We start from the raw sequence: 17,632 nt of genomic DNA, 5'->3' as shown, positions 1-17,632 counted from the left end.
CAGGGAATCAGGTTCCCCCCACTTATCGGAAAACAGGTAAGCAAAGTCAGCACTTTCCATTATCAGAAATCAAATAAGCTGCAGCTAGTGAACAGGCCACTCCAAGGGGAAGCTTTATTTATTGCATGGTAATTAAAAAACATTTTATCAGTCTTGTGTTGACACCAAACCTTTAAAGAAGAGTATTGACAAAATCGGGAGCAATGAATGAGCAGTATTTGACTTTAACTTATGAGCTGCACTTATTTAATTTTGCTCATTACTGGGAACATAAGTTCCAGCCAATCTAGCAAAATGCTAATAGTCACTTTTATTATTAATGAAGCTTAATGTAACACACCAGCTACTCCACTGGGCGAACTATTTATTTAACTTGTATTAGGAATATTCTTTGGTATCAAATATACTGGAGTGTTTCCTTGATTACAGACTTAGAGCTGCAGTTAAAACAAAACAAATGTACTACTTGTCTTACGAATGAAAGCAATTTATAATTCCATTCTGATGGATTTTAAGAAATATACTTACACAAAATCTAACAAGAGCCTTTTGAAAAATAAATTATATTTTATCTTACAGCAAACATCCCAGATGAAAATAACTTGCTGAAATAATTTAAAACGAACAAATGTTGTGCATATTTTAGATCTAATTTCATAACTACATTATTTCTACAACACTTTACCAGGAAAGTTGATTGAGTATAATTGATTGAGTATAATTTTCTATATTAGGTAGATGACAAAATCATATTGTGTGTTAATTACTTCTAAATCATATTGAGTCAAATAGTAAAGCGCACACTTAACTCTCTTCCACTGAAAGCAATAGGATTGAACCGGTACTTAATTTCAGCCAGATCACAATCATTCTACCTGGCTGTAGGTACCAGACCAATCTCCATATTCAATCCTCTGAAATTTCAGAGGCATTTTTTTTTCTTCAAAACTCTGGATTTTAATAGAACTTCAATTTATCAGAGAGGACTCAGTCTCTGTTTTGAATATCGGTTATACATTTTAAAAGATTCATTATGAAACAAGGTATTGCTTTTAAATTGTACTGAAGTATTGGATAACTAGATAAGATTGCAAAAAAATCAGTATTTTCATTAAGAGGTGAAGGTCAGCTTTTTGGATGAAAGGAGTTAATTCATGTAATTTCCCAGATATTTGTTTAGTTTTGCATTTGTGCATAATTCAACATGTATTTGATATGTTCTACAGAGTCAAAGAAAAGTAATATTTCAAACAATAGGGACACGTCTTGAAAAAAATACATATACTGTTTGCATAAGAAAGTTGACACAGCAAAAGGTTGGGAAAATATGCTTTTCTATACTAATTTAGCACAGTGTTTTTAAAACCGTGTTTTAGTACATGGCACCTTCATCTTCTTTATTCAGGAAGTAAATAGTAACCGGGCCACAACAGGTCTGAACAGTCTCTGTGACGCTGGCAAAGCACCAAGAGCTAATTCCATACAATAACGTTGGGATTCCTAGTGCAAAAAGAAACAGATTAAGAGTCGCACGATTTAGAACAGCTTTACCAATAAACTCAGGCTACAGCAGGAAAAAGAAAAGAAAATAAGCATAAAGACCCTGGCTGGCTTCATCAGCAATGTTAGGCTAACTTGTGGCTTGTTTGAAGCTAAGCGCTGGGTATGAACCCAGCCAGCCTTTGTTTAGTTCACACAAGAGCCTGGAACAAGGGGTTCCTTTTGGAAAGAAAAGATCTGTCGTGAGAAGGTGGTCCAAGCAACTGCTAGGAATGGCTCTTGGCTCCATTGTTGAGCATCACCTTGCAAAGAAAGGAATACAGAGAGGCCTCGACTTACAACAGTTCATTTAGTGACTGTTCAAAGTTAGAATGGCACTGAAAAATGTGATTTATGACCATTTTTCAGACTTGCAACCTTTGCAGTATCCCCCATGGTCACGTGATCAACATTCAGATGCTTGGCAACTGACTCATATTTATGACGGTTGCCGTGTCCCGGAATCACGTGATAACCTTATGTGACTGGACAAGCAAAGTCAGAGGGGGAGCCAGAGCCACTTAACAACTGGGTTACTAACTTATCAGCTGCAGTGATTTACTTAACAACGCTGGCAAGAAAGGTTGTAAAAGGGAGCAACTTAACAAACGTCTCAGTTAACAACAGAAATGTTGGGCTCAACTGTGGCGGAAGTCGAGGCCTGCCTGAAGCCACTTAGAGCTCAGCTGGCTCCGGCAAGCGGCCTGCCAGGGCCGGCGGGAAGTCCGGTTTCCGGAACAGGCTGAACCGGGGAGGCTTCTTGGGGGGAAAGGGGCGCCGGAGGCCCCTGGGGAATGTTCCCCCCTCCTTTCACCGGCCGCTCTCCTCAGTCCGTCAGCCGCGCCGCTGGAAAACTCCCACAGAGCCGAAAGCGGACTCCGAGCAGCCGCGGCCACGACCAGCGGACCTCCAGATGCCCCCTCCCCTCCCTCCCCCGGCGACCGAGCGCCGCGGCCTCGCCCAGCGCGGCAAGGAAGGCGGGGGCGGAACCGGGCAGCGCTGGGAAGGCGGAGGGCGGCCGGAGGGGGCCCGGGCCGGCCTGGCGAGACGCGCTCTCCCGCTCACCCAGGTTGAGCAGCTTGAGGGCGGCCAGGAGGGCGTCCTGCGCGGCCAGGTCGCGGCGGGGCCCGCGGGAGCAGTGGTACTTGACGAAGGGGAAGCAGCCCGTGCGCAGCACGTGGTAGTTGGCGCCGCGCACCGCCCAGTTGAAGCTGGAGAGGCCGAACTGGTCGTTGCGCACCGCGCTGTACTTGACGCAGAAGGAGGTCCAGGGCGGCAGCCGGCGCTGCAGCAGGTGGCCGGTCAGCACCTCCGAGGCGGCCGGACGCGGAGGCGGCGCCGCCCCCCACGGCCACAGCAGCCCCCGGAGCAGCGCCGCGTGCAGCCGGCCTAGCGCCCGCCCCGNCCCGGAGCGCTCCCCGCGCTGGACCTGTGGCGGGCGCGCGCGAAGAGCGGAGCGCGAGCCGTCCCCCTCCCCCCCGCTCGATAATTGCGCGCCGCCTTCCCAACCTCCTCCGGTCTGCGGCCCGCGAGGCGGAGGGGCGCCCCTCGCAGTTTCTGGGCTCGGCTTCCCTTTTGAGAAAGGCTGGAGCGGCCCGGGGAGCCCCGGGGGTGGGGCTCAGGGCGGCGGGGGCGTCTGCCGGGCCCGGACCTTGCCCGGGATGGGCGGTGGTGGGACGGGCGCAGGGAGGGGACTCGGTTGAGGAGCCGTGCTGAACTTCCCCCAGAAGGACTAAGCCGGGGCCGCGTTAGGATGGGATGGGGCAACTCGCCATGAGACGATTCCAGAGTTTAATTATTTGAAATAATTAAAGTATTTTAGTTTTTGTCATTCGTATTTCACTTTATCCCTCCTTTCTTTCATGATTCCATTCCGCCCTTTCTTTGATATTAGTGCGACTCTTGTCTTGTGTGGAGGTGGCGGCGGTGATTGTCCCAGACCCGCATTAGGCGGAGGGAGGCCTGAGAGACCTGCAGCCCCTCCTGGAGGATTCTGGGCACCACCACAAACCCAGAAGGACACTGCTAGGCTGGAGAAGCTTCAGAGGAGGAGGACAAAGAGGAGGCAGGACCTTGAGGACGTTCAATAACTTTAGATGTTCACTCTGGAGAACATCTCTGGCCACATCCAGACTCAGAAGGGGATCAAGAATGATTGAGGAATAGAATCAAGTTCATGTGGAGCATTAGTACTGCTTTACAAAGCCTTAGCATGATCACACTTGGAATACTGCTTCCAATTTTGGTCACCAAATATAAAAAAGATATTGAGACACTGGAAAGAGTACAGAGAAGAGCAACAAGAATGATGAGGGTGCTGGAGGCTAAAACATATAAGGAACGGTTGCAGGAATTGGGTATGTCTAGTCTAATGAAAAGAAGGACTAGGAGACATGATAGCAGTATTCCAATATTTGAAAGGCTTCTACAAAAACGAGGGGGTCAAACTATTTTCCAAAGCACCAAAAGGCAAAAACAATGGATGGAAACTAACCAAGGAGAGAAGCAACCTAGAACTAAGGAGAAAATTCCTAATGGTGGGAACAATCAACCAGTGGAACAGCTTGCCTTCATAAGTTATGTGTGCTCCTTCACTGGAACCTTTCAAAAAGAGACTGGACAGTAACTTGTCAGAAATGGTATAGGGTCTCCTGTTTGAGCAGGTGGTTGGACTAGAAGACCTCCAAGGTCCCTTCCAACTCTATTCTATGTTTTATAATTCTTGTGGTCCCTTCCAACTTCATGATTCTGTGGGGGAGAACTAGGTATGTTTTTAATGCTTATCCTTTTTCTCTGACACTCTGGATTTGTGGCAAAGATAACATGACACCCTCTGAATGTTTGGTCCCCAACTTCCCATCAAGAAAGGAGAATATTTGTAGCTGTTGAAATGAGGGGTCCTTGGTGCTCTCTGACTTTGGTTGTTTTCTTACAGATGTTTCACTACCCACACGAGATAACATCACCAGTGCTAGTTCCAGCACTGGTACAGAGGCAGGCAATCCTGGCTTTCTGAACAGACCTATATAGTCAAGAGAAAGCAGTTAAGTCAGTTAACAGCTTATTTCATACATGACTACAGGAAGTCCTCGACTTACAACCATTCATTTAGTGATTGTTCAAACTGACGAGTGCTGGAAAAGGTGACACATGACTGGCGTTCACACCTACGATCGTTGCAGCATCCCCACATTCGTGTGATTAAAGATCAGTACTTGGCAACTGGCATGTATTTATACACCAAAATCTACCTATTTCTCCCTTCTTTGATACTGCCCAGATCCATGTGGACTTGACTCCATCTTACAGGTCAGCAATTGGTTTAAGGCCGTGTTTTTCAAACTTGGCAAATTCAAGATATGTGGAATTCTACTCCCAGAATTCCCCAGTTGGCCAAAACTGAAAAATACTGATTGGAGAAGAAACAAGGCAAAATGGGAAAGACCCCCCTTTTTTAAAAACAACAACAACTGTAATTAAGAATAAGCAGTAATTTCAGCAGGTTTGCTGATAATGCCCAAATATTTAGAATGGGAATCTCAAAAATAGTCTCTGTTGTATTGACATAACACTTTTAGCTTGATTACCGAATTAAACTGTTGCCTGAGTTTGCACAATTCCTAAGATCATAAATACTAAAGCACTTGGGCTCATAAACACACAAGACCTTTAAACAAAACTATCCAAGTTTAGTATATTGTGCAGACACTAATTTAATTAACTTAGTTAAGCATGTCTGAATTTAGCCACTGTGAGGAACAGGTTTCTCCAAACTTAATGCGTTTTAAGTCTTGTTCAGCTTATGCTTATAGATGCAACAGAACATAGCAATAATTACTTCCAAGCAAATATGCTTACATATTTTTGAGAACAACTCCCAAAACATTTGTGAAATATGAAACTATTTGTAATGTAATGTGATATAGAATATAAAGTCCTCTTGTGACAGTTCCTATGATTTTCCTTCACTTCTTATGGGTTATTGGCATAATGACTCCTTGAACCCAATGGATCTTCTGAGTAGACCATATTGTCATCCAATCAAATGCAAGAAACTGTCTCCTTTTCCATGCAACAGTAGAATTTTAGGCATACTCTTTCAAGGAAAAACGAATCAAGGTTAATGTATTCATATCTTAAAAATTAGAAGAGTCTCCTCACTTCCAAGACTGGGAAATCATTTTTCCCCAATATAAATACATTACATTTTATTGGAGGAACAAATGCTCATGTAAATCACACAGAGGACATTTAATCTCATATTAACAGTTTTAAAAATCTGGGTCACTACTGAGACCTACTTAGCTTCATTAAATGTGGTTTCCAAAAATCCAAAATACAATTGCAGATGTACAACTGCCAACGTGGAAGACAACAAAAGATGAAGAATTTGAAGATGCATGGTGAGAATCTCAAGGCACGAAGAATATATTTTAACCTTTAGGAAGACATAAAAATGTAAATCAATATTCAAGTATTTTTTCAAGTATTTTTTCTTCCAAAAGAATTAATAACTTTCAATAATTAGTGTTAACTATGCCCTAAAAGAGGGCAGATGTAGTTTCATATTGAGGTTTCTTTGCAAGATCCAACCTTGGTCGTTCCCCAGGACCAGCGGTTTTCTCTTTCAAGCTTCCGGACTGGTGCTGGAGCCCATCCGCAGGCAGGGACCTTCCCTCTAGCAGAGTGTGTGCTTTGGGTTGTTCTCTGTGTGGTATTTATATGGTGTCTGGTGAAGCCACACCCAATCAGACACCACATAAATACGATGCACGGAACAGCCCAAAGCGCACATTCTGGTGAGAGAGAAGTTCCCTGAGGATGGGCTCCACCTCTGGTCCCAGGGAATTGACCCCGACTGGATCCTGCGACATTATCCTGGGACACGTAGATTCACCTTTATTCATGAGGTTGGTTTATGTATTAATTTATGTATTAATGTATTAATATGCCTGGAATAGAGTTATACCACCCTATATTAAATCTTAGGCATTTAACCAAGAGGCTGTTATGGAGTGACCAATTTCATCCTATTACACATTTTTTTTCTCTTCCAAGGGGCATACCCAACTAAGTATGATTTTTAAAGCTTTAGGCTCAAGCTATCCTAAGGAAAAATGAATGTTTTTTTGGTCCAGACAAATGGTCACCTATTCAAGCAAAGTGCATGAAGTGTGATTTGGGGAAAGAAAAATTCAAAAGACGCTGTGAGTAGAAAAGGAAGGTTTACTCACTACTTTTTGGATGTTTTTGCTTTCAAGGCCTCCTTTTCCTCTTCAAATTTTAACTTGTTCTGTTCTGTAACCCCTAAGATCCTCTCAATATCTTGAATGGCTCCCTAGAAAGAGATGGAAATGCTGCAGATTAGGCCCAGAGATTTCCCCATCCAACCTCCCACTCATGTTTGGGCTTCTGGGCTGACCACAATGGGCATTCACCTAAGGCTATGTTGATGGAAGATGCTAAGCTAAAGCCAAGGAAACTGCACCACATTTCACTCTGTGGATGCACATAGCTGGCTAGAGAATTCTGGGAATTGAAGTCCACAAGTCTTAAAGTTGCCAAGTTTGGAGACCCCTGCTCATGACTTATGGTGTCATCCAAAGCTGAAACTACCATCATCTGAAATTTACAGCCAGGACTCGTAACTAATGGCAAAGTTTGGACAGAAGTCTTGGTTCTTAGAAACCCAAAATGGTGACTTCAACATTTTCCAGAATCTTTGCAAAAATTTAATATGTTGCCTGAATGGGCAAATAGGATCTTCTGATTTTTGGACTTGTTTCCATTTGGGAAGACTGGACTTCAACTTTCAGAATCCTACAGCCTGCCCAAAGAACTAAGTATATGCAAGAATGAGATCAGGCATGCACACAGGGATGTCACCCAGGGGTGGGGTGGTGTCAACAAAGGCCGTTATGGAGGTCACATCCATATATCGTCTTTACCTTTTGACATCCCTTGTGGACACCTGTGTGTGGGTGCCTTCATGGTGCCTTCCCTGGGGTTGAGATGGACCATTGCTTTCCAGTTCATCACTCAGAATTGCTGCTGCCACTGGGTGTATTTCACTGGCAGCTTTTGCACATTTGGAATAGGAACCAAGCAGTAGCACACAAAATACAATTCTTAACATTGACCGTGGGCAGTACAGGTTGGAAATACAGTTGATGGTTGTGGGAACTGGATAGGTCTAGTCTAACAAAGAGAAGGACTAGGGGTGAAATGATAGTCTTTCAATATTAGAGGGGCTGTCATGGAGAAGAGGGGGTTGATCTATTCTCCAAAGCACCTGAAAGCTGGACAAGAAGTAACTGGTGAAAGATTATTAAAGAGAGATTCAAGGAGAAATATCCTGACAGTGAGCAGGGGGTTGGACTAGAAGACCTCCAAGGTCCCTTCCAACCCTATTATTCTATGTTCTATGTTGACTGGAGCTAAGCTACAACTGAGCTGGCCGTTCACAAAGCACCAGCACTCCAGAGATGCCAGAGACGGTAGTGCCCCCAGAGGCACCCTAAGTGGTAAACACCTAAGTCCAGTAGAGTCTTGCTTTGATATCCATAACATTAGGCAGAAAGTATACAAGTGCAAGCCCTGGGCTTACAACTATCACCCTTCAATAGCTTTTGGAACATAAACAGGCCTATTTATTTGCCTCCTCCTAATGGATGTGTTTTAATATTTCAAACATCTCAACCGTTTCATTTGACAAATCAATAGGAGAAGTCTATGGGGACAAGAGCATTTTTTTGCCTCTCCAATTAGTAAATCCAAGAGCGGATGTATGCAAAATGAAAATCTAATTTCCTCAGGAGCTAGCCATTCACGCCAGAGAGGGTTGTGTTGTGTATTTTTTTTAAAAGAAATATACCATTCGCTCTCAGCCCAAGCAAATCCATGCTCCCGCATCAAAATTCTTAAATTTAACTAACAGATTTACTGGGAATCTCACAATATTGACCCCCAAGCTGTGAAATACGTACTGCTACAAGCAGAAGCGAGGATAGTTTAGCACTTGCTTGTACTGTAATACAGCATGGGGTGTTTTCTGTCCTTGAACAGAAATTTAACTGGGATCGTTAGTTAATTAACACCTCACCTTAAAATTGGTCTCGGCATGCATATTAGGTGCTGATAATTCTTGATAGATGATGAAGAGATGCTGAGCAAAGGTCATGAGGACCCCCTGGAGATGTTCCCCAATTGTTCTGTTAATGATATCCAAAGAAACGTCTTTGCCAACGATTCTATTTGCAGGCTTAAAAACAATCGCCCTCTCATTTGGGCCTGTCAGACGGTGGAATTTAATGAATATTTTCAATCTCCTAAGGTGGCAATCTTCAGGGAGATACAAAAGACGAGGCTCCATTTTAACTTGTCAGTAAAAAGGATTTGTGTAATAAATATTTTTTATTAATCAAGTAATGGAGGAGGGCAAATGCTTGAATCATTCGAAACACAAGAGTCCCATCTTTTCTAAAGCATCTCAAACACGTGAATAGGTACCGCTGGGGGTATGAAAACCCCGGGGTTATTAATGGCAAAGCATCCTGTTGGAAACTTGGGTTTGCTCAGATCCACCATAAAAACAGGAGTTCAACCATTTCAGTGAAGCTTGGGCCGTGGCTGCTCTTGAAGAACAGTTACTAGGTAAAAATAATTATGGATATTTTTAATCTGGTTTTTCTGACACAATTCTGTGCCTTAGCCATCAGGGTTTTTGAAGGAACCGTTCTCTCCAGGCTTTAATCTTTCAGAACACTGGCACAGAGCAGGTAAAAGGAGTCTTAAACTACAGGACTATCAAGGTCCAGCAACTCATTTCTCTCTCTTGGAAACTTACATCATTCCAAATGTGTTTCTTTTCTGGTCTTCAAACAAGATAAAAATGGTTCCTTCTTTTAGCTGTTGAGAGGGATAAGATGTTAAACTTCTTACTGTGTCTGGAAATTCTAAACATACAATTTCTCAAGATCAAATGCTAAGGCGCATTACATGGGATGATGTGATTTAAGAAGAAATGAATTTAAGAGCAAGCCAATTATTGTGTTCACTTCCAAGCTGATATAAAAAGGTGGTGGTCAAGTATTCAGCAAGAGAAGCGTCTGGAAACAAAATATATTTGTAATTCCTTTCTCCTCTCCCCGTCTCCCTCCGAGGCCTATCTGAACTCTATTAATAAAAGCACACAATCATAGATTTCATTGCAATGGATTATAGGGGCCAAAATATGGAGATTCTTTTCAGAAAACAGCTAATGTGTGGTTCACTCATTTTATAGGTTTGCCCTCTATTTTTCCCCCATCCTATTTTCCTACTGTTATTTCACTGAGATTAAAGCGGCGTCCTTCTTACCCGCACATCATAGCCAATCCCGTGAGCCTTGCACATCTGGAGGAAAACATTGTAGTAAATGAAGGAGAGGCTGCCGTTCTTAATCGAGCTGCTCAGGAGAATGTGGCGGTTGACCAGGGACGCCTGGCAAAGGGGAAAAAAGGGAAAAGAGTGAATGCTGATGAATCCCTGGTGGGTTCCAGCTTCGAGGCAGTGCAGATTTATACCCCAGTAGCTTAATCTTAAGCCCCCTGGCCTGTTTCCTCCGCCTTCTTCAGAGAAGCCACTCTCAGCCTTTGCAGGGACTCAGTTGAACACAGATAAAGGGGGAGATTCGTGCTGTGACTTGAGACGGCTCCGCCCTAAAGCAAGAGAAGGCCGGCTGCCATTCACTTGTCCCTCTCCTGGTTGTCCCAGGTTGAATTGCAGGGAGTTGTCAGGGGGTGAGTTAACTGGGGTGAGTCGGCTGCAGAGAATTGTCCCAAACTCCTGCACCAGCCCCAAACTGCTGAGAACTCCTTTGAGAATGCAGCAGTTCTCATACGTTTTTCTTGTGTCTCATAAACACACCAACATGTTAAAATTGGTCTTAAGGTTTCAGTCATACATGTGCTTCCTCACCATGAGCACTTCTTCTTTCTCCTCCTCCTCTTTCCTTAAAAAATGGGCAGAGAGGGGTATTTTTCGGGCCCTAACAGTAACCCTGAGTGGGACAAGGGCAAATGTGGGCAGATTTTGTTATTTTTCTCTCCCAAGTATGGGAGGTTTTTAAAATAAATTCATAAATAACCCACTGTGGCAAGCCTATTTTGGCCTGCAGCACAATTTTTATTCCAATCAGAAAATGGCAGGAAATTCTTGTGCCAACCTTGAGAGTTTTACTGCTGATCCAGAGGGTACCCCAAGTGCCATGAGAAAGGCACCGGGGGGGGGGGCATTGGCTGCCCACCGTTCTCCATCGACTGGCTAACACAACGTCAAGGAGGTTAATAATAGAATGTTTGCAAAACTGTGCTAAGCAAAATTGCGTCTGGTTGTTAGCAGAAATCAGTGGGGGGGGGAGCTGAGGGGTTACAGCCATGCTAGCTGATGTCTGCCAAGTCATTTTGGTGGTAATCCAGTAAAGACCTGAATTTCAATGGGCACACGCAGGGTTCAAAATGTGCCCTATGTAGAAAGGCAGTTTGGGAGGCTCCTTGGAACGAATGTGTCTCGAGCAGCTTTTGTTGACATTCCTCATTTCCCCTCATCCCAAATCTCTCATTCTCAAGTGTTCTTTGAGGCATGAAACTGCTAGCCAGAGGGGCGACTGCTTCTCTTCCTTGCACATCATGCTCACACGTGCACTCTTACGAGACAGGCAAGCAGGCAAGGGGCTGTGGCCGGCTGCCTCTCCGAGGGCCCCCCCTTCTCTCTGGGACCAGCTGGCTGAAAGAGAGGCTTCCAAAACAGGCACCCAAAGTTTTGAGAAATGTGTTCCTGGCAAAAGACGGCGGCAAATAAAATAAATGAATGCTTGATAAAATAATCCAAATGGCAGTTTAACAAGCGTAAACCCGGACGTAGCAGCGATGACACCGAACTATTGTTTAAGCGGAGGCACGGGTCTGAGGAGGCGCTTATTTCAGCTACAAAGCAGACAAACACACGCATAATGAACTGCTGGATGAATTATTAATGTCTTGCTTATTTAGCCTCATCTGTCTCAAAGATAATGTATCCTAAGTATAATGAGTGATTGGTTTTCTACATAATTACAGTAGCGGCGGTATCTAGGAAATTTGCTCTGGCAAAGGAGATTTCTAAAAATAAAAACCATCACTCGTACTCGGTCACTGCTCCATTTTATCAAAATCAAAGCGAGCAGCCCGGTGAACACGTAATAAATTCGCGGGGACAGAAGCATTATTAACATCATAATTTCACATAAAGTGTTTTTACTTAATCATTCATTATAGATCATGCACTGTAAAACAATTTGTCTCTGTTTGTTTCTTTTGGTTTTTTAAAAGATCTGATGTGCTCGTCCCCAGTTTTACCCCAAATGCCTGGCTGAACGAGGAAGAGGAAGAAGAGGAAGCAGTGATGCACTGAGGGCAACTGGCAGGTCCAAAATGACAAAAATGAACAATAATCTGCAATTATTTTAATTTAAAGAATTGCTGCTTGGTTACTTTCCATTTCTAAGACCTGGACCCGAACCAAAACTCCTCTTACCCCACGTAGCAGCTTGAGAAGGTCATCAATCTTGACATTTCGGAACTTGGACATTTTGGAGAATGCACAAAATCTGGCTATAAGGCAACTTTCCCATACAGGGGCGCCCCACACCCATGCTAAAATGCCAGGTTTTTGAGACGTAAAATAAATCAGACCAAGATTTCCCCCCACCATCACCTTTAATATAACATATAAGCAATACAACTCAATTGAAAAACAAACTGAAATGTTTTAGGTGGGGGAAAATAACAATAAAAAAACTTACAATAACATTGTTGCATGAAGATGCACATATCAAATGTCCTGGAAATCAGGAGATCCAGGCAGTTCAAATGAGTATAAAGATTTATTGCAAGCTTAAGCTCTCTACAAGAATCTGAACTACTAACAGTCAAGGGAAATTCGTGGGAGTTAAGAACAGAAAGGAATCCCCTTGTGGGTGGGGTGTAAAGGGACTCATGACCGATGACGCCTTTGACCCCTCTCTGGGGCTCAGGCTGGTCATCTCCTACAGCTCACTCTTAAACTAATACTTTGTTGAAGGAACTTTTGATTTTTTGACAGCATCCAGTCTTGGGGTAGGAGCCTCTCAGCACGACACAACTTGCTTTGGGAATCTTTGCCCACTCTTCCTGGCACAAGTGCTCCAGATCTGCCGGATTGCCTCTCCTGTGGCACAGCCCTCTTCAGGTCATCCCGCAGATTTTCAAGTGGATTCAGGTCCGGACTCCGGCCGGGCCACTCCAAAACTTTGATCTTCTTCTGGTCAAGACATTATTTTGTGGATTTGGAGGTATAGTTTGTCGTCATGTTGAAAGGTGTGTACTGACTACTATTTAACGTCAGTTTGAATGTGAATGGTTAATTCTGAACACAGCCACATTCCTAATTATAAGAGGGTGTGAAGACTTATGCAGCCTTATTATTTTAATTTTTTATTTTTATTTCCCCCCTAAAATATTTCAGTTTGTTTTTCAATTGAATTGTACAGCTTGTATGTTATATTAAAAGTGGGAAAAATATCAAAGTGATTTATTTTGGTCTGAGTTTTTTACATTTCAAAAACCTGGCATTTTAACAGGTGTGTGTAGAGTTTGTATATCCACTGTATCTGGTAACCTACAAATATGTTGACTACAAATCCCAGAATTCCAAGGAAGATGGGTTTCCATTGATCATACATCTGGGAATTTTGAGAGCTGTACTCCAAAAATATGAAGCTTGGGGGGGAGTTGGTTACAATGACATATACAGTTTTTATTACAAATAATAAAGTTAATAAAATTAATTATTACAGTTACTCATCAGTGGCAAGACTTCTACAGGACCGGCCCAAGACAGTTTGCTACCTAAGCATAAAACCAGCAAAGGCCATCTCTTCTGCTAAGAACCAGAAGAAAGGATCCATCAAGAAATTATCTTCGGCCAGTTATGTTAAACCCAACACAAAACATCAGGCAGAGGGAAAGAACTGGTAATTTCCCAATGTAACTATAAGCACTTGATTAGTAAATTAAAATTTATTGTTCATAATGGGTGGGGAAATGATGGGGGCCACACTGGCCACATTGTCCCTAATGCAATGGGGTGATGATGCAGGAGGGGTCAGGGCAGCAGTGCATCAAACTATGGGGCACCAACACCGTTTAGGCCACAAACTGCTTATTTGTTGAGTCACTGGCCTATCTGCTTCTTCATTTGAAAGGAGCATCACTTACGGGTTGGGTCTGCTCCTTCTGCAGAGGCAGGTCAAGTGGTTTCTTTGGAGGAAGCTGCACCTGGAAGCGGCTGGAAGCACAGTTGAAGGTCCCCTCGGTTGCGTAGAGCGCGACCTGGGTCATAGCCAAGTGATCACTATAGTGCAGATCCAAGTCTATTGCCCAAACCTTGGGAGAGAAATAGATCCGTCAAGTACAACTTCTCTTTTAGGCTTAGAAATAAACCTCTTAGCATGAAGGTGAGATAGCCTTACTTTATATCTGGAGAGCACAAGAGGCACCAGCAGTGAACTTATTGTCTGAAAGGGCTCAGACATTTGTGAACCTGTCTTACGTTTTGTATCTGCCTACAATCTCAAATACAGAAATGCCTCCTCTTGGGTGAATGGAGTTTTTTTTTTTTAATACCTGAAATGTCAAAAAAGAACTCAATGGAAGCAACAAAATGGAGGTCACAGCAGGGTACCACCATTATAGGTAGTCCTCAACTTATGACCACAATAGAGCCCCAAATTTATGTTGCTAAGTGAGACAGATGTTAAGTGAGTTGTGCCCTTTTATGATCTTTCTTGCCACAGTTCTTAAGTGAATCCCTGCACTTGTTAAATTAGTAACACGTTTGTTATGTGAATATGGCTTCCCCATTGACTTTACTTGTTGCAAAAGGGGATCACATGACCCCAGGACACTGCGACCGTCATAAATATGCACCAGTTGCCAAGCGTCCAAATTTTGCTCACATGACCGTGGGGATGCTGCCATGGTCATATGTCACTGTAACTTCAAACGGTCACAAGACTATCTGCATTGTCCCCTGCAGGTACTTTGAGAGGTGGGTATTATCAGATGCACATTGCCCATAACTAAATATGATTTGTTGAGGGGGGGGTACAGGAAAGGTACATCGGTGCTTCGGAGGGCTGCAGTTTGGACGACACTAACCTTGTAGTAACGCGTAGCACTACCAAAGCTGAGCAGCTGTGAGATTCATGTCCCAGAAACACAAGCAAGATGAAGGTGAAGGTTCATTCTCCGAGCTTGTGGGATGGTTTCGGAGAACGCGTCTTCACCCTCATCCTACACCCAAGCTACAGATATTCACCACTATTTCAAACGCAAGCAAGAGCCCATGCAAGAGCTTGCTGGACCTGCAGAAGCTGTCTTCATCCATCCCCACAAGGCATCTATGGACATCTAACAAGCAACTTCTAGATATCTAGATATGATCTATGACCTATTATTTCCTGTTTATATGTACAGGGTGAGCTTATGCACCGGAGACAAATTCCTTGTGTGTTCAATCACACTTGACCAATAAAGAATTCTATGATTCTATGGCTGACATCTGCAAGTTTAAGATGGTTTGGGGGTGAATATCTGAAGTTAAACTTGATAGAACATTATCAGTGTGCTCAAAGAGGTAAGCACTAGTGTTGTAAACCAACAACAGTGCAAATGCTCAAGAAGGTTCCTATTTATGACTGCATCCATGGCCACCTTCATATTTTTTAATGTAACCATGACAAGCTGTACATCAAGTGACTGCAGCAAGTCATCTTCAGTTTCAGTTGTTCTATCTAAAACATATTTATAGTCACATATTTGAAAGCTAGCTCATCCCAGAGAGAGTTTAGGAAACAAGCCATATATCAATTCTACAATTCAATAGGATTAGAAGCGGGCATAAACTAGACCAGGATTTTCAGGGGAACCACTCGATGCTCTGCAATAAATCACCACTTGTCTCAATTGAAACAAAATGACTCCCCTGCCCTATTCTAGGAGGCTTGCTAAAAAGAAGAAGAAGAGAAAGCTTGGAAAGTTAACTTTTTGTATTAAAGAAATATGAGGTTGTACACCTAAAGATGCCTGGGCTGCATCTGCAGGGAACCTGTTCATCAGCCTTGCTGATTGGGGAATTCTGGGAGTTGAAGTCGACACATCTTCAAGTTGCCAAAGTTGAGAGACACTGTTTTAAGGGAACATCCTCCCATCCTTTCCAAAGATCTCTCCACAGCCTGGAAATGCAGACGTTTTGGTCAGGACAAAGATGGACCAGTTCCTAGGTTTCTAGACAAAAGTGCTCCAAAGAAATGGCAACTGAAACAACAGAGGAAATGTTCTTAAACAGTGCCTGGGATTTAGAACATGCCTGAATATTGCAGACCATATAAGAAAATGTACAAATGCAGTGGTAGTGTTGGTATGGTTCCTCTATCCATGGCAATTTACTCATTGTTTATATAAGTAACTCTGTTTTCTGGCCTTACAGGACACTGAATCATAAATTAAGCACCCTGCCTGTGTTTTCATGACCCCCAAGCTAACAAGTAGGTGGCCGTGGCTTGGGATGCCACTGAACAGAGACAGAGAGGATTAAAACTTGCTTCAAGGCAAGGCAGTCAAAGTTGCCAGCATTTGGAAATCGAGATGAAATTCAATAGGGAAACTGGAGGGGGAGGGAGGAGGAGGAGGAGGATTGGTCAACCCATTAAAAACAAAACAAAATCAGCTCATCAGTTCCATCTCCCCCCCAACCACCATCAGAACTGATGGAGCTTCTTGGATGAGAAGTGAAATATTTTCTTCTTCCTCAGGGAAAAAACAGTCCAGTTTTGCCTTTCAAAGAAAAAAGCACCTTTGAGTAGTTATGGGACAGCAGCCTTTTCACTTCTGGAGAACTGAGCTTTGGCCGTGCACCTGGGCACAGGTTGATCACGCCCAGGAGTGTCTCCTGTGAATATCGGTCCTTTAGAAGCAACTCTCCCACAGAAGGACTTGGACAAGCCACTGAATGGTAAATGGCATCATTATAAGGCTATTAAGGGATCAGACAGTCAAGGCCTCTTGCTAAACTGGAGCTAATTTCTGAATCATATTACAAAATAATGCCCCTTTTTGTAACAGCAAATAAATCACGTCAGAAACAGTTAATAATGAACCATCAAGTACCAGTTTTACTGTTAAATTTCCTATTTGTCAACTTAAATATTTCCCATTGCATAAGGGAAAAAAAGAGCCTTGGTCTTCTTTTGTAGGAGCCCTTGAAATATTGGAAGACTGCCATCATGTCACCCCAGTCCTTCTTTTCGTTAAACCAGACATACCAATTCCTGCAATTGTTCTTCATATATTTTATCCTTCAGTTGCTCTTCTCTGCACTTTTTATTTTTATTCTGAAAAAGAGAACTTTCCCCTCTTCAAATTTCTGAAACCTCATGTTCATCCAGTCCTATCCATTCTCTGGCAGCGATCAAGTCTTCATGAAATATTAGTGCAGAGCGCATTCTTTGGAAAAAACCTGTTCTTTCTTGAGAGAGGCGACGTTTTTTGCTTGTGGTCTTCTTCCAATCATCAAAAGTCCAGGAGTTTAACTCTCATGTCTCAGCAGCTTCCGAGTTTTCCTGAAATGTTAGTGATCGCATTCTAGGCTCTCCTGGGATCTTGAATGAGATGTTGAAATCTTGGCAGACTTTCTGTATGTTTGAAAGTTAGTGGGTTTTTTTAACATTTTCTACAATTGCATTACATTTCATGGACCTGGGTGTCCCTGGGCCTGGTGCTGCCAACTTCCAAGGCTTTCAGCCCCATCTGTCCAGGCTGCTGCTTGTACAACACAGAGAATTTAAATGTCCAACGCTGGTCACAGCAGCCTTACCATGACTGTTTTTACCAAACACCAAGTAGGACAGAGCAGCTTCTATTCTCTGGTGAGAAGGAATAATCCAGCTGTTGACACCTGGTGGAAAAACAAAGTTACAGCCCAGCAGCTGGGACCCCAGTTGTGAAAGACAGAAGCTCCTGACTCCCATTTGCAG

General features: G+C 43.2%; 2 protein-coding genes across 2 annotated transcripts in view; both read right to left on the bottom strand.

Moving 5' to 3' along the window:
* Positions 1-88: 88 nt before the first annotated feature.
* Positions 89-6,413, bottom strand: CUNH15orf61 (chromosome unknown C15orf61 homolog). Its single transcript, XM_029283316.1, has 3 exons — positions 6,333-6,413; positions 2,605-2,968; positions 89-1,500 (listed from the first exon to the last, which is right to left on the bottom strand). Exons 1-3 carry the CDS (start codon positions 6,411-6,413, stop codon positions 1,373-1,375), a joined length of 573 nt encoding a protein of 190 aa, XP_029139149.1. The 3' UTR covers positions 89-1,372.
* Positions 6,414-6,772: 359 nt separating this feature from the next.
* The window catches only part of IQCH (IQ motif containing H), a 79,418-nt gene continuing 68,558 nt past the window's right edge, over positions 6,773-17,632 (bottom strand). Inside the window, exons 17-21 of the mRNA XM_029283333.1 lie at positions 13,815-13,982; positions 9,898-10,020; positions 9,386-9,447; positions 8,642-8,750; positions 6,773-6,877 (exon numbers count right to left, since the gene is read on the bottom strand). Of these exons, the coding sequence (XP_029139166.1) occupies positions 6,773-6,877; positions 8,642-8,750; positions 9,386-9,447; positions 9,898-10,020; positions 13,815-13,982 (567 nt within the window). The remainder of the gene's footprint in view (positions 6,878-8,641; positions 8,751-9,385; positions 9,448-9,897; positions 10,021-13,814; positions 13,983-17,632) is intronic.

The sequence above is a fragment of the Protobothrops mucrosquamatus genome, unplaced genomic scaffold (assembly GCF_001527695.2).
Source record: "Protobothrops mucrosquamatus isolate PMUCROS unplaced genomic scaffold, P.Mucros_1.0 scaffold56, whole genome shotgun sequence".
Lineage (NCBI taxonomy): Eukaryota > Metazoa > Chordata > Lepidosauria > Squamata > Viperidae > Protobothrops > Protobothrops mucrosquamatus.
The sequence above is the reverse complement of the archived record's forward strand: the minus strand, read 5'-3'. Positions and strand labels throughout refer to the sequence as shown.